At 65.5% G+C, this 15,134-nt stretch overlaps 1 protein-coding gene across 2 annotated transcripts; it reads right to left on the bottom strand.

Annotated features, from left to right (window-relative positions):
- Positions 1–121: 121 nt before the first annotated feature.
- Positions 122–14,903, bottom strand: STAT3 (signal transducer and activator of transcription 3). 2 transcript variants are annotated; one of them, XM_084496276.1, is made up of 24 exons: positions 14,768–14,903; positions 9,691–9,837; positions 9,034–9,178; positions 8,792–8,890; positions 8,461–8,556; positions 8,296–8,377; positions 7,777–7,871; positions 7,431–7,582; positions 6,764–6,922; positions 6,544–6,636; positions 5,877–5,936; positions 5,579–5,608; positions 5,347–5,440; positions 5,214–5,261; positions 4,848–4,931; positions 4,511–4,609; positions 4,186–4,321; positions 3,885–3,937; positions 3,698–3,792; positions 3,282–3,421; positions 2,770–2,985; positions 2,410–2,452; positions 1,998–2,110; positions 122–1,881 (listed from the first exon to the last, which is right to left on the bottom strand). In XM_084496276.1, exons 2-24 carry the CDS (start codon positions 9,816–9,818, stop codon positions 1,826–1,828), a joined length of 2,316 nt encoding a protein of 771 aa, XP_084352402.1. In that variant the 5' UTR covers positions 9,819–9,837; positions 14,768–14,903; the 3' UTR covers positions 122–1,825. The 2 variants fall into 2 exon arrangements, with proteins under 2 accessions (XP_084352402.1, XP_084352403.1); XM_084496277.1 differs by having other exon boundaries at positions 2,773–2,985.
- Between the last annotated feature and the right edge of the window lie 231 nt (positions 14,904–15,134).

The raw sequence follows: 15,134 nt of genomic DNA, 5'->3' as shown, positions 1-15,134 counted from the left end.
AAAGGGGCAGGGGGGGGGCCCCACAACCTCATCCCTCCACCCGCAGCCTCCCCGCCAGCGCTGCGCCCACCCTGGGAAGCGCCCCAAGGCCCGCGGGTTCCCAGCTGCACGGGAGAGGAGGTCGCTTCAGAGCCTTTTATTTTGGAGAAAGTTCAAGCCTGTAGATACAGCAATACAATATACAAAAAAATAAAATTTTTTACAGTATTGAAAGTTGCCCGGGGCTGCGGTGACTGCGCCAGCAACGGGGACAAGCGACCGGCATCCCCCGCGTCCCCTCTGAGCACCCACCGACTCCAAAGGGCCCCCGTCCTGGCCCCAAGGGTGGCCACGACCGACCCCGCAGCCCTCTTTCCCCTTTCCCAGGGTGCAGTACGGATCCTGCCCTGCCCACGACGCTGCTGTCTGGCTCCCTGCCTGATCCTGACCAGCGCAGCCCCAGCAGAATGGGGTAGAAAAGCTGGAGCCGTGCCCCAAAGCCACCAGAGCCCCCCCAGCCCCACAGCGTGGCCATGGGTACCGCCAGGTGGGCATCTCTCCCCCTACAGAACCAAGACCTGCACACCCCCTCGTGCTGCCCCCAGTAAGACATCTCTGCTGGTACCAGCACCTCTGGGTCCCACCGCTCTGCCCCAAAGTGCACGCACCCCCCCTGTGCCACCCCACAGCCCCCGGTACCGCAAGGGGCTCCCAGCTGCTCTCTGGGGGGGGTCAGCAGCTCTCAATCTGCTTCTCCCCCCTCTTTCCTTGCCCCCCAGGCAAGGGGCTGAAACAAAAAGCCTGGGTGGGAAGGGCAGGAGGGCTGCCCCGGGTTGGGGGGGCACGGAGCAGCTTCTCCAACCCCCCCCCTTCATCCACCCCGCTCCCTTCCACCCTCGCCCCCTCCTAGCCCCACAGCCACAGCCGACCCCAGCCCGAGCACCTCACAAAGCCCCCGAGGAGCTGCAAGCCCCCTGCCCCAGCCACCACGAGCAGTTTTAGAGGGGAAAGGGCCGAGCCCGGCCACCCAGCCCCGGTCCCAAAAGGGACCCGAGATGCAACCGCTGCGCACTCAGGGGCACGCACCGGTGCCGGGACGCTTCGCCCCCCTACCCCAGGGGGCTCTGCCCAGCAGGGAAAACAGCCGTGCCCGGGGCTGCTGCGTCTCACAGCATCTTTCTGCCCGCAGCAGGAGGGCAGCAGCAAGCACGGGGAGCTACCGAAGCTCCCTGCTCCCAGCAGAGCCCCCGAGGACGGGGATGGAAAACTGGGCTCAGCGCGGAGCCGCTCGCGGGTGCTGGCGGCCACGAGCAGGGGGGCAGAGGGAGGCGCAGAGGTGAGCCCCCTCTGCCAGCTCCTGGGGGGCTTTCGGGGGACCTGTTGGAAACCGCTGACCCCCCTGGAGGAGGTTTGGGCTGGTTGGTGCCCTCTCGGCCCCCCAGAGGAGAAATCCAGGCTCGTGCGATGGCCGCGGGCGGTTGGAGAGCAGCGTTCAAGGGCAGGGGCTGCGGAAGCGTTTGTAAGAACCGAGGCTGCGATCGGAGGCTAAGAGGCACTTGAATGAGCAAAACAAGGTTAAAAAAAAAAAAAAAAACATTACGGAAGGAAATAGAAAAAGGTTTGACCCCCCCTCCTCGTCCCCCCCCCCTCCCACCAGAGAGACAACCAGCACCACCGCCGAGAGGTGGGGGTTCGGGTGGGTCACAGGAGGAGTCGGTGGCAGGGATCACAGCCCCCAGCTCCTCCCGAGAACAGGCCCAGAGAGGACGAGACCTAACGGGGTGAGACTGGGGGACGGTGGGGGCAGCCCGAGCCGGGGGGGGTCCCACGAGCACGGGGCAGCGCGTCACATCGGTGAAGAAGCGCACTCCGGGGTCAGCTCCATGTCGAAGGTCAGCGACTCTGGGGGAAGCAAGGGGAAAGGGGGGTGGGTTATGGGGGGCACATCCTGATCCCTCGAGGCTCCAGCCACCACCAGGTTGCCCCCCCCAGGGTGCTGTGTGCCCCCTCAGGCTCACCGAACTGGCCGCCCGCGTTGGCCTCGGCTCCCTCGCTGCTGTTACCGAACTGCATGAGCGAGTCCAGGGTGCGCGGGGACATGGGCAGGTCGATGGTGTTGCTGAAGGAGGTGCTGGCAGAAGGAGGGGAAAGCAAAGAAACCACCCGAGTCAGGGCATGGCCGGAGCTCTCCGACACCCCCCTGCCCTCCCCCGGAGGGCCCCAGGGCGCAGGGCAGTGCTGGGAGCTCTCAGGGAGGAAAGGGGCCCCCGGAGGGGGAGAACGGGCTCCAGGAGCCTGGCTCAGCACCGCTGCCTCTCCCCCTTCCCGGGCAGGGAGCCCCAAGGCACCCGGGGAAAGCAGCTGTGAGAATGAACCCCCCCCCCAGCCCAGCACACAAATGCGTTTAGAGACACCCCCGGGAACACTTACGGGGTGACACAGATGAACTTGGTCTTTAGATAGGGAGCAGCACCTGCAGGGGAGAGAGCGGCCTCGTCACCAGCTGCTGGAGGAACAGCTCCTGTCCCCAAGAGGGGCACAGCCCTGGGGACAACCCCTGCTCAGTCCCGGACCCTCCCCAGACCCCACAGGACCCCCAGACCCTCCCCAGACCCCGCAGGGCCCCCAGACCCTCCCCAGACCCCGCAGGGCCCCCAGACCCTCCCCAAACCACCACAGCATCTCCCTGCTGGAGCGGGCTCCTCCACCACGGTGCCGTCCCTGCAGCCACCCCGCGACCCGTCCCAAAAAGCAGGCGGGCACCACGCCGGGCCGCAGAAAGTCAACGACTACCTGAGTCGGTGGCTTCCGAGTGCTCCTGGCTCTCGGAGCGGCAGTACTTCCCAAAAGCCTCCTCCTTGGGGATGTCGGGGTACAGGTACACCAGGGGGGACACCAGGATGTTGGTGGCGTCCATGATCTTGTAGCCCATGATGATCTCGGCGAACGACATGCTGTTCAGCTGCTGCTTGGTGTAAGGCTCCACGGACTGGATCTGGGTTTTCCCTGTACAAGGAGGCTTCAGACACGGGGCAGGACACCTCGGGAGAAGGCAGGGATTTTCCCCGAACACCCCAGGGATGGGACGGAGCAGCCTGGGGAGGCACCCGGCAGGGGCAGGACAGACCCACGGGGTGGTTTCAGCACCACGGGAAACCACAGGGGCACCCAGGAGGCAAAAACCAGCCAAAAAAAAGCCACCCAGGCTCAAATAATTAACCAAGGAAAAGGCCTAGCAGGACGAGGAGAAGGGAAAAGGTCTCATCAGGGGGTCCCGAGCCCCATTTGGAGGGGCGACGTACCGCTGATGTCCTTCTCCACCCAGGTGAAGGTGATGCCGCCCTCCTTGCTGCTCTCGCTGAACCGCAGCAGGAAGGTGCCCGGGGGCTTGGTGCTGAGGATGGCTCGCTCCCGCTCCTTGCTGATGAAGCCCATGATGTACCTGGGGGCAGGGAGCAACGTGGGGGGGGTTCAGGGCACCGGGGAAGCAGCCCCAGGGCTCGAACCCTGCCGGTTCCCTGCACAGGCAGCAGCCCCCAGCAGAGCCACTGACGTTTAGGGGATGGTTTGGGGATTTTTGCCCTGAAGCAGCCGACAGGGCTCGGGCAGAAAATGCAGCCCAGGAAAAGCAGCCTGCCCCTCAACCCCCCCCTCAATTCGGACAGGACTCGGGGGTCCCCAGCTGAAGGCGAGCGGATTGATGCTGGCGGAGGCTCACCCCTCGTTCCACAGCGCCAGGATGTATTTCTTCACCAAGTCGATGATGTTGTCCAGCCAGACCCAAAACGAGAAGCCTTTGCCAGCCATGTTCTCCTGGGGGAAGAGAGCGGAGAGGCTGGGAGGACAGCTCGGGGGGGGAGAGCGGCCAAGCACGGGGGTTGGGGGGGGGGAAGAGGGAATCGCACCTTGCAGAACTTGGCCCAGGTGATCTGACAGCCCGAGTAATTCACACCTGGCCCTGGCAGAGAAGAGGAGCATCAATTTTTGGGTGCCACTCCCCAAATTACCACCTCCAGACGGCAACCAAAAGCTTTACGGCGTTTCGGGGGGGATACCAAGCAGCTAAAAGCGACAGCTTCCTTCCCAGCCACCCAAATCTTGCTACTGCACTGCATTTTTTTGTTTGTTTTTTTTTTGTTTGTTTGTTTGTTTTGTTTTTTTTTGTTTTTTTTTTTTTACAGGCAGGGAGCAGGCAGGAGGGGTTACCGAGCAGTTTTTCTGCCAGCGTCGTCAGCTGCTCGATGCTGAGGCCTCGCTTGGTGGTGGAGGAGAACTGCCAGCTCAGCACCTCCGCCACCTGGTCCCACGTCCCGATGGGGGGCTTGGTGAAGAAGTTGACGTTCTGCGGGAGGAAAAACGCAGCCCCTGAGCAGGACGAGGGGGCAGGAGCAGGGCCAGGTCCCGAGCCAGCCCCGCTGATGGGGCTGAGCCATTTTTTCTGCATTTTTTCTGCCTGCCGGGCAGGATGCTGCAGCCTGAAGCGAGCCCTGCTCCTCTGGCAGCCTCCCCCCGGGGGGGGGCTGAGCCCTACCTTGGGGTTGTTGGTCAGCATGTTGTACCACAGGATGGACGCCCAGGCGTTGGGCATCTGGCAGATGTTGGAGATGACCACCACGGGCAGCGAGTGGGTCTGCAGAGAGGAGACACGGCCACGGGGCTGGGACGTCTCACCGAGCCACAACTTGAGCTCCGTGCTCCATCCCAGCCAGCTCCCCCAGCCCAGAGACATCCAGCAGAAGGGGGCACAGCTCCGGGGAGCCCACGGGCTGCGGATCTGCCTCCTGGGCTTCATTTCTGAGAGGGTTGAGGGTGCCCCGAGCTGTTCCTTCTGCGACTGGGGAACCGGGCGGCTAAACCCCAGGGCTCACCTCCAGGTCGATCTTCAGCCCCTGGTGATACACCTCTGTCTCGAAGGTGATGAGGTGCAGCTCCTCGGTCACGATCAGCGAGGCCTGGGGGGGAGGAGGACACGCTGAGCCCACGGGAGACGCCTGCCCTCAGCCCGAGGCACGGTGCTGAGGGGGGTCCGGGTGGGCAGGGCTGGGCTGGCAGCTGCCAACGTGCCAAAAGGTGCCAAGACACCCCCCTGGGGCAATCCCTGCTCAACTCTGTGCCTAACCACTCCTCAGGGAAGGAGATGCAGCGATGGCTACGGCTGCCCTGAGCCCTGAGCCAGCAAAGGGCTCTCCTTGCCAGGACCCTCCCCAAAAAAAAAACACCCCCAAACAACTTACATCGCAGTTGGCTCTGCCTCCGTTCCCGCATCGCTGCTCCCGCAGGGTCTGCAGAGGGAAGGGAGAGGCTGCAGCATCACCACGAGGGCGCACGGCCCCAGGAGGAGCCCCCCCGGGGGCTCGAGGCACCTACCAGGTGCTTGAACTCCGCCGAGAGGCTGCCGTTGTTGGACTCCTCCATGTTCATGACCTTGGTGTTCGTCCCCAGGATGTTAAACTTCCGCGACCTCAAAAGAGGAAAAAAAAATAAAAAATAAACGGCGTGGCCGGCGGCCCCCACGGGGCGAACGCGCGGGAGGACGTTCGCCGAGGTTAAAAGCAGAAGTAAGAAAGAAAGAAAAGAAAAGAGAAACCATCGTGCTTACCCCCGGAGTGCTGCGACATCACCAGAGTCCCTAGGAAAGGGAAGAGAGAGATGCGGTCACGGCCACGGCCTCCCCACACTGGTGGGGGGGTCGGCGGCACGGCATCGAGTCCCACGACCCCCCCAGGCTGTCCCCACAACCCGGGAGTGGATCTCGGGGACCCACGGCCACCCTGCGCCTTCCCCAGGGGTCACGCCGGCCCGAAGTGCAGGGACGGGGCTTGAGCCGGGGGCAGCAGGAACACGTCCGACCCCAAAAGCTCTACCCAGCGCTTCCAGGGGCAGAGCACGGGACTCACTTGTCGATGCAGACTTTGATCTTCAGCTGGTAATTCAGCTCGGGGAACTTCACCAACAACCTGCGGAGCGAGCAGGGTGTGAGCAGCAACATCCAGAACCCGGCAGGACACGGCACTGCCCGGCTCCTCCGGCACCCCAAACCCCTCTGCACCCAGGGCTGTGGCACGTCACCCCGACACCCGTCCCCAAGAGGGGCTGCTGCTCCCCTAAGCCCCCCAAGGGGGGGTTGTTCTGGCTGCTGGCTGCCCAGAGCAGGCAGATTTTGCCCCGAGCAAACACCACCTGTGCTGCTGCGTGGCTGCCTCGTGCCAAAGAGGGGCACAAAGGGGTGGAGAAGAAGCTCCAGGGGCTCCCTGCAGAGGGACGCAGGCCAGACGAGAGGCATCAGGCCAGGGACAATGTGCTGACACCTCCCACCGGCCACCCCCGCAGCGGGATTTACCAGAACCCTGCCTGCCTCCAGGAACACGGCACAGCCCCGGCCAGCAGCCTCGCTCCCTGCCCAAAATCAGCCAGGCTGTGCTCCAGCTCCAGCAGGACCAGCCTGCGGGGAGCCCTTCCCTCCCGGGGCTGCGTCTGCAGCAGCATCCCCTGGAAGAGAGCCCCCAAATTCCCCCCCCTGCACGGCTCCCGTCCCCCTCCTGCGGCACGCAGCCGGCGACCAACCTGACTTTGGTGGTGAACTGCACGCCGGTTTTGATGACCAGGGGCCGGTCGGGATGCATGGGCATGCAGGGCTGCCTCTCCACCACGAACGCGCTGCAGGAGACGACAAGAAGCACCAGCAAAGCTCAGCACCCTCCCGGCACACCCGGTGCTCGCCCCTCAACGCGTTGCCCAAAATTGAGGAGCTGCCCCTGGTTCCCCCCCCTCCAGCCCCCGGCACCTTTTCATCAGGTTCCTGAAGAGCTCCACGATGCGCTCCTCCAGCATGGGTCGGTGCTGGACGATGGGGTCGCCCTTGTAGGACACTTTCTGTTGCAGCTCTTCCAGCTTCTTGATCTGCTGCCGGGTCTGTAGCTGCGATTCGGCAAGAGAGGTTATCCTAGGGGAGCGGGAAGAACCAGCGTTAGCTCCGGCTGCTGAGCCCTGCACAGCCCCAGCCCGCAGAGCCCTGCACCCCTGCGTGGTCCCAGCCTGCAGAGCCCTGCACGGCCCCAACCTAGAGCCCCAATTCTTCCTTTGCTTGTTCAAGAGAGGCTGCTCACCGTACCGAAGCAGCAGAGAGCACAACCTGCCCGCAGCTCCCAGCTCAGGGCATTATTTTTGGCTGGGCAGCATGAAAAAAACCCTGCCCGCACCCAGCTCTGCGGGGCACAGCAGCCGAGGGCTCACAAACGGCAGTGCTGGGCTGGGAACTTCTTACACCTTACACCCCACGAGCCTGGGGCTCACGAGTCCAGCACCACCACGACCACCGAGCAGGGATCGGTGACCTGCAGGCATCGGTGACCACTTTGCCAGGACACCGGCAGAGGCAGAGCTCATTTCCAGCTGGGTTTTCGACCGCTGCCTCCCTGGGGACCTCCACGAGCCCCGGGCAGCTCTCTTACCAGTTCTCCAGCCGGTCTAAGCAGATATTTGGTGGGCCGCCGATGCAAGCGATTTGCTGCCGTCTCTTCCAGTCCGCCAGCTCCTCGTCTGCCAGCATCTTCTGCACGTACTCCATGGCCGACAGCAGGCCAGCCAGCTCGCTCACTATCCCCTGCCAAAAAGGGAAGCAGACCTTCAGTTCCCTCGGACATCCTCCAAAACCTGCAGGTTTCACCCTCCCCACAAACGAAGTGGCCCAAGGCTGCATTTCCAGGGCTGCTCCAGGCACCAACGCCAGCCCCACGCCCCCCAATAAAAGCATTTCTGTGCCCCGGGGGGATCTGGGGGGTCAGGGGCAGGCCGTACCCTTCGCATCTGGTCCAGCGCGGTGAGCATCTGTTCCAGCTGCTGCATCTTCTGCCGTGTCACCGACTGGTTGTTCCCGTTCAGATCCTGCATGTCTGCGCAGAGAGGAGGCAAAGCTTCAGCCGAGCACGCTCCTCCTGCCCTCCCGAAGGTCACACAAAGAAAAAAGACTCCACGGTTGGCAGCGGAGGAGCAGGCACTCAGAAAGGTGGCGGTGTTTTAGCAGCCGTCTCCTGCTGCCAGCGCTGCCTCCGGGCACCTGGCTGGCGTTCCTGCCCAGCCAGCAGCCCTCCCACCTCCAAACACCATTTTCCCTTGGGGGGCAGAGCTCTGCTTCAGCTCCCCCAGAGGCTAAATCAGGGGCAGGAACAAAACCCAAGCTCTCTCCAATTAACACGCAAATGCCCAGAGAGTAAAATGCCCTCAAGCCTGGAGAGGGCTGGAATGAATGTGCCCCCCAGCGAGGTTCCTTGCAGGAACGCATTTTGGCTTTGCCAGATGCTAACGAGCTGCCATTACCCCCTTGGCTTTTCAAAGTCTTGTAGTTAAAATCAAAGTCATCCTGGAGATTCTCCACCACTTTCATCTTCTGCTCCAGATCCTGCAGGGCGAGAGGCAGGAATTTGCTCCAAGCACTCAGTCCTGGGGGTGGGGAGAGGAGGCGGCTCCGGGCAGCACGCTTACCTGCACCCTCTTCCTCACATCCTGCAGGTGCTGCTCCAGCATCTGCTGCTTTTCTGTCACCACGGCTGCTGTCGGATGCGTCGCCTGTCCCCCTTGCTGCGGAGGGGACAAGGAGGGCGTTAGAAAGGGGCCGTGACCTGGTGCGAGGGGGTTCTGTGGGCGTGAAAACCTTCCCTGCACTAATAAAAGCCAGGGGCAGAGCGGCCAGGAGGCATCCTGGAGAGCTCAGGGTCAGCTGCCCTTCCCTGCAGCTCGCCCATCCCTCTGCACTACCCCTGCTGAAGTGGGGTGGGCGGCAGGTGGGGGCCCCAGGGCACCCCGAGCCCCTTACCTGGGCCGCGGTGGCAGCCGTCTGCAGGAGCCGGGACTCTTCCCAGAGGCAGCGAGCCACGATGCGAGCTATTTCCATCGGCTTCTCCAAGTATCTGCTCTGTAAACCGTTCAAATCCTCAAGGTCAGCCTCCAAAACGCAGCTCCCAGCGTCCCAGCACGCTCCCGAAGAGCTTTGCGAGCTGTGCCCAGGAAGCCGCTGGATATCAACGAAGTGGGGGGGTCTCTGGGTCTCTGCCTCACCTGCAGGAACTGCTTGATGCGCCGCAGGTTGTGCTGGTACAGGACGTTGGACTCCTGCAGGAAGCGGCTGTACTGCTGGTCGATCTCCCCCAGCAGGTTGTGGAACACCAGCGTGGCGTGGGACTCCTTGTTGGCGGCGTACGCCCTGCACGGGGGGGGGAGAACGGAGAGTCCTGGAGCCCAGGGGCAGGAGCAGGGCAGCACTCGCTGTCCCCCCCGTGGTTTAACACCCCTAAACTACACCGGGACGACAGCCAGAGCAGGCTCAGCACCAACACGTGGAGCCAAGCGACCGCTCCTGAGTGCTGGAGGCGCTCCAGATTCGCGCACGGATCTGCACCAGCTCTGCACCGGTCCCCCCAGGGGGATGTGGGAGCTGCTGCTCCATTTCATCCCTCATTCACACCAAAGGGCGACGGAAAGCAGCCCTGGGGGGGGACAGCCCTGCTTCGGACGTCCCCCAGCTTGAGCTCTGATGCCTTGCACACAGAACCCCGCTGCTCCCTTTCATGCCACGGGCATCTCGGGGAGGAAAAGCAGCCCAGCCACGCCAAGAGGAGCTGGCAGAGCTCCCCGAGGGCTCCTCGGCACCCACCAGCCCCCGAGGCGGGCGTCCCAAGCACCCTCCACACGTCAGAGCCGTCGGCGGTGCCTTACCAGTCCTGGCTCTCAATCCACGGGGCCAGGAACTGCCGCAGCTCCATGGGGAAGCTGTCGCTGTAGAGCTGGTGGAGCTGCTCCAGGTAGCGCGTGTCGAGCTGCTGCAGCTGGTTCCACTGCGCCATCCTGGCCGGCTCCGGAGACCTGGGGGGGGTGCAGGGGGTGGGTCGGTCAGCACGGCCCCCCCTCAGCCTGCAGGAAACCCTCCCGGCACGGCCCCGAGCTCAAAGAGATGGTTGGGACCCGCCGCGAGCCCAAAGGGCTGGGCAGGGGGCTCTGGGGTGCCCCAAACACGAGCAGGAGGGGGCTGCCTGCCTGCCCTCAGCACCCGATGCTCAGCACAAAGCATCGGGCACCTGGAGGGGCTCAGGCACTGCACACAGCCCCCGGCCATCACCCAGGGAGCGCAGGTCGCACACCGGGGCAGAATGGGGAAGTTGGAGGTTCGGCATCGCAGCGTGGGGAGCCCAGGCTCTCTTCTCCAGGGAGCCGGAGCTGCCAGCCCCGATGCCCACCTCCTCCTCCCCCCACCAAGCCCCGGGGGTCCAGCCCCGATGCCCCCCTCCTCGTCCCCACCGAGCCCCGGGGACCGAGCACCCCCGGCTCCGGGTGCAGGCGCCGCTGTCGTCACCAGCGCAGGGCCCTGCGTCGAGAGGAGGCGGAACCACAGACCCAAACCACAGCGCCAGCGAGGGCATAATGCGCAAAAAAATGCGTGTTTGGGGGGCGGGGGGGTGGGGAAGCCCTGCTCACACCAGCAGTGTTTGTGTGCCGGGTCCCGTTCCCACAGGGAAAACGCAGCAGGGCACCAGGCTGCTCGGCACGCAGCAGCACCGCGCCAGCTCCGAGGTCTTGGCGTGAAATCCAGCCGAAAACGAGCAGCCGACGCAGGTCCTGCTGCTGCTGGCGAGCTGGAGGAAGCCCAGGGCCTGCCCCCCCTGCGTCTGCACCCCGTGCCAAGGAGATCGACCCGAAATAGCTGAGGTCGGAGCAGCCGGCCCCGTGCGCAGAGCTGCGCCCCCGCCTCTCCCACTCGGTTTCGGGGCCGTGCAAACCCGGAGGACTTCTACAAACCCGGGCAGGCCCAGGGCCTTGTCTGCGTTTCCTCACCAAAAAAAAAAAAATTAAAAAAAAATCAACAAAACAACCAAAAACCATTTCCCCAAACGCTGCCTTCGGCCAAACTTCCTCCTAGAGAGGCAGCAAAGCTCTCCTACCTTCTCGCCGGGGGGAAGAGGAAGGGTGTCGGGCATGGAGGTGGGCAGCGAGCGGCGCGGGGCTGGGACCCGGTGCCAGACCCTGGCACCCGCCCTCCGGCCGTCCTGCGCCTGCTCCGGCGGGGCAGGGAAAGAGCCCGCAGAGCTTACAGTAAGCACGGAAGGCGGGGACTGCCGGGAAGCCACAGAAACGAGGAAGGAGCAATTCTCCAGCCCGCTGCTGCTCGATGGAAAGCCGAGCGAACCCCAGGAAGCGCCGAGCTCTCCGCCGGGCAAGGCGCTTCCCCGCGGAAAGCCGCTCGGTTTTCCGCACCAGCCCAGCCCGGCGAGCGACACGTCAGCTGGCAGGAGGCCGAGGGGCCGTGCCGCAGCCCAGGAAGCCACCGCCAGCCTTCCCCGAGGGGCAGAGAGGCAGCCGAAGGGACCAGGGACAAGAGGAGCTGTGGCCACGGTGCTGCCGTCGTGCCCGGGGAGGACACGGGAGCGAAGCCCCATCCTGAAAAGCTCCCGGCTCCAGGATGGGCTGGGAACAGGAGGAGGCAAAGCAGCCAGCCCCGGGGGCGCTGCCGGGTGGGTTTTTATTAGGAAATAAAGAAATAAGTGGAGCCTGAACGCGGCGCCCCCCTAGCTTACCCCCTGTAAGCTCTGGGCACGTGGCCGTGCGCGCTCGTGCACATTTCTGGCAGCACGAGGGACACGAGGGACACGAGGGACGCTGCCCGCACCCGCAGCTCCGGGCCACCACGTCTCCTCCCAGCCCACAGCAGCTGCTAATTGAGCCGGGCTCAATTATCAGCCTCTCCAAGGGGCTCCGATCGCCGTCAGCTGAAATCGATGCCAGCTTTTTGGGCTGCGCACCGCCTTTCCCTATTTATTGTATTTTTTTTTTTTTTAACGTGTGCGTGGTTTTTGTAAGAAAAAGGGGCAAAATCGTCCCGGGCTGAGACACGGGGAGAGGGCAGGCACCTGACAGGGAGCTAAACCGGTGTCTGCACCTCCTGGCCGGCAGCAGCAGCAGCGGCACTGGCAGGACGTTGCACCACGGGGCTGTGTTCAAGGCTCAAGCCCACGTGAACAACGCCTGGGCTCGGTGCAGCAACAGGCAGGAGAGGGGAGACGGGGGCAGGAGCCTGGGGGAGAGAGGAGCAAATCCAGCCTGCTGAGCTCCTCCACGCTCAGGGCACGACCCGGCTCTATTTAACGGGGCCTTCGCAGCCAAAAAAAAAAAGCAGATTTGGGGGTTTTGCATCACAGCTGCTTGCCGGGCACGGCAGCAAAGCCCCCGTTTCGCAGCTCTTGGCTCATCGTTTCCCTGCCTGCAGCAGCTCGGGGAGCTCGCAGCCCCGTCGGATCAGCACTGCCACTACAGCACGAGGCCCAGGGGCGCTGCTCCTGCTGCAGGTGGGAAATAAAACAAAAATAAATAAATAAATCCACAGCCAGGCCCAGCTGGGAACCCGCAGCCCACCCGCACCCGGCGCCTCCTGCTCCAGCAGATATCCCCCGGGGAAGCCCTGACCTGGCACCATGGGGCTGTATTCCGGCCCCAAAACACCCAGGACCAAAACCCCAAAGCAGAGCCCTTGGGGGCAGCGGGGGGAGCACAGGCACAGGGCGATCCCTGCCGAAACAGAAGCTGCATGCGGGGAGAGGCGAGCGGCTCGGCCCCGGCCGAGGGAGCGGAGGAAGTTCCTGCAGGGCGAGGGAAGCGGCCACGGGGGGGATTTGGGGCCATGGGGGGGATTTGGGGTCACGGGGGAGGATTTGGGGCAGCAGCAGCCGAGGCCGGGAGCTGTGCTCGTGGGCAGCCCCCCGGGACTCGCTCTCAGCCCGTCCTCGCTCAGAGGGGTCGAGGAGCAGGGGCAGGAGGTGGCGTTGGGTTTTTCCAGCCCCAGAGGCTGAGCCAAACCCCCCCCCAGGTGCTGCTGCGGGAAGAGAGGGCCGGGAACAGGCTCGGGATGAGGTTTGGGGTCACAGCGAGCAGGCGGGGGCTGATCCGAGGGTCTGGGGATGCGGAGGGGCTGGGAACGTCGGGGAGCAGCCGATGGCCTCCCAAAAGGGAGCCCCCCCCCCTTTGGGGCAGCACCCACCTCCAGCCCACGGGGCAGCGGCTGAGGAAAAGGGGCTCCAGGACCCCTCCTCGCTGCCCGGCCGGGCGGCGTTACCAAAAACACCACCTTTTTGGCCCAAAACCTGCCGCAGGATCCCGTCTCCAGCCCGGCCCCGGCAGCGGGAAGCCCCCCCGGGGGAGGATTTTTGCTTTGGGACCGTCCCCGGGACCCCCCCCCCCGTTATTTCCAGGGGTCCCGGGGGCAGCGTGAGCGGGGAGGAGACCCCAAAAAACAGGGGGGCAGCGGCGACCGGCCCCATCCACCCCTCCAGGTCCCAAAGGAGCAGCGGTGGCCGAGGAGGGGGGGGGGTGAAAAACCCACCCCAAGCAGCTAAAAAAAAAAAACAATAAACGCTAAAAACTAATTAACGAAGCAGCCGTTAATTAGCTTTTAGCGGGCAGCCAAGGGCTGGTTTTGGGAAGGATTTGGAGTCAAAATTTGGAGTATTTTCCTCGGCTCTGCTCCGCCAGCGGGGGGGCTTTGGGAGGGGGTGGATTTGGGGAAGGGGGCAGCAGCAGCGGGCAGGGGGGGCTCGGGGCAGGCTCGCGGCCCCCGCAGCCGTCCCCAGCCGCTCGGGGCCGTGACCCCCGGGGGGATTTCGGGGTGCAGAGCGGGGCCCGGTGCTCCGACACCGGCAGCAGCACCCATGGGTGCTGGGGGGGCCCTTCCGGGAGCCCACCCAGGGCAACCCAGCCTCTGAGGGGGGGGGTCACAGGCCCAGGACCCCCCCCCCCATCGCTCCCCGTTCCTGCTCCCTGCGGGTTCTCCACGCTGACCTCCTCCTCCTCCTCCTCCTCCTCCTCCTCCTCCTCCTCTTCCTCATCTTCCTCCTCCTCCCGGGATGGGCAGCGCTGGCCGAGGCCGTGCGGAGCTGCCCCGGGGGCAGCAGGCGGCCGCCCCGCTCCGGTCCCCGCTCCCCACGGGGCCGGACACCGGGACAAAACCCGGTCTGGGGTCGAAGCCCCCCGGTGGGGGACGCCCAAGGACCCCCGGTGTTGGGGGGGGGGGGACACAGCCGCAGCCCCCCCCCCCCGAGGCCACGGAGCCGTTTTCTTACCCCAAACCCAAGGAGCGGCCGCGGGACCCTCGGCTCGGCACCGGGACAGCCCCGGGGGTCGCCTCCTCCGGTGCCCACCCCCCTCCCCCTCCGGTAACCCCCCCGCCCCCCGGTGACCCCCCCTCTCCGGTAACCCGGGCACCATGAAGCCGGGGGTGGTGGCCGCTCCCCGGTGCTGTCCCGCTGTGCCCGGTGTTGTCCCGACCCGAGCAACGCCGTGGGGCCCCGGTAAGTCCCGGTAAGTCCCGGTCGGTGCCTACGGGGGAGCCCCCCCCGGGATCTGCCCCGTTCTTACCGGATCCCCCCCTAACGGGGCTGTCAGAGCGGGGCGCCGCGTTACCACCCCCGGGCACCGCAGGGCGATAACGGGGAATGGGGCAACCGGGGGACAACCGGGAGGGGGGGGGGCAGCCGGCACCGGGCGGGTGGCAGAGCCCCGGTAACACCGGGACAGCGCCCGGGGGTGCTCGGCAGCGCGGGGACCTCGCCCCGGAGGGGGCCGGCACCGGGGAGCGGCACCGGAGCCGCGGTCCCGGTACCCCCCGGTGACCTCCGGTAACCCCTGGTGACCTCCCGGTGACCCCCCCAGAGCCCGGTACCCTCCCGGTGACCCCCAGTAACCCCCGGTGACCCCCGGTGACCCCCGGTTCCGCCCCCCCGGTGCTGCCCCCCCCCCGCCCCGCACTCACCGTGGGGCCCGGCCGGGGCGTGGCGGCGGCTCCCGGTGCCGGCGACGATCGCGGCTCCGCTCCCGGCCCCGAGTGACGCCACCGGAGCCGCCGCCCGCCCGGCCCCGCCCCCTCCCGGCAACGTCACGCCCCTCCCAGCCAATAGCAGCGCGCGGCCCCGCGAGGGACGGGCGGCGGCGAGCCAATCAGCGCCGTCTTCTCCGCGGTGACGTCACGGAGGGGAGGGGGGCTGCCCCGCGGCGGCTGTTCCCGGCTCTGCGCCGCCTCCCGCCTTGGGGTGGCGCTGGGAGGTGAAGGGAGGGAGGAGCGGGGGGGGGAGAGGAGGGTGCCGGGAACGGCCGTGCGGGAAACCCGGCTGAGTTCCGGG

Source organism: Aythya ferina, assembly GCF_964211825.1.
Source record: "Aythya ferina genome assembly, chromosome: 23".
NCBI classification, from domain to species: Eukaryota; Metazoa; Chordata; class Aves; order Anseriformes; family Anatidae; genus Aythya; species Aythya ferina.
Note: the sequence above shows the minus strand (reverse complement) of the source record. Positions and strands in the feature narration are given on the sequence as shown.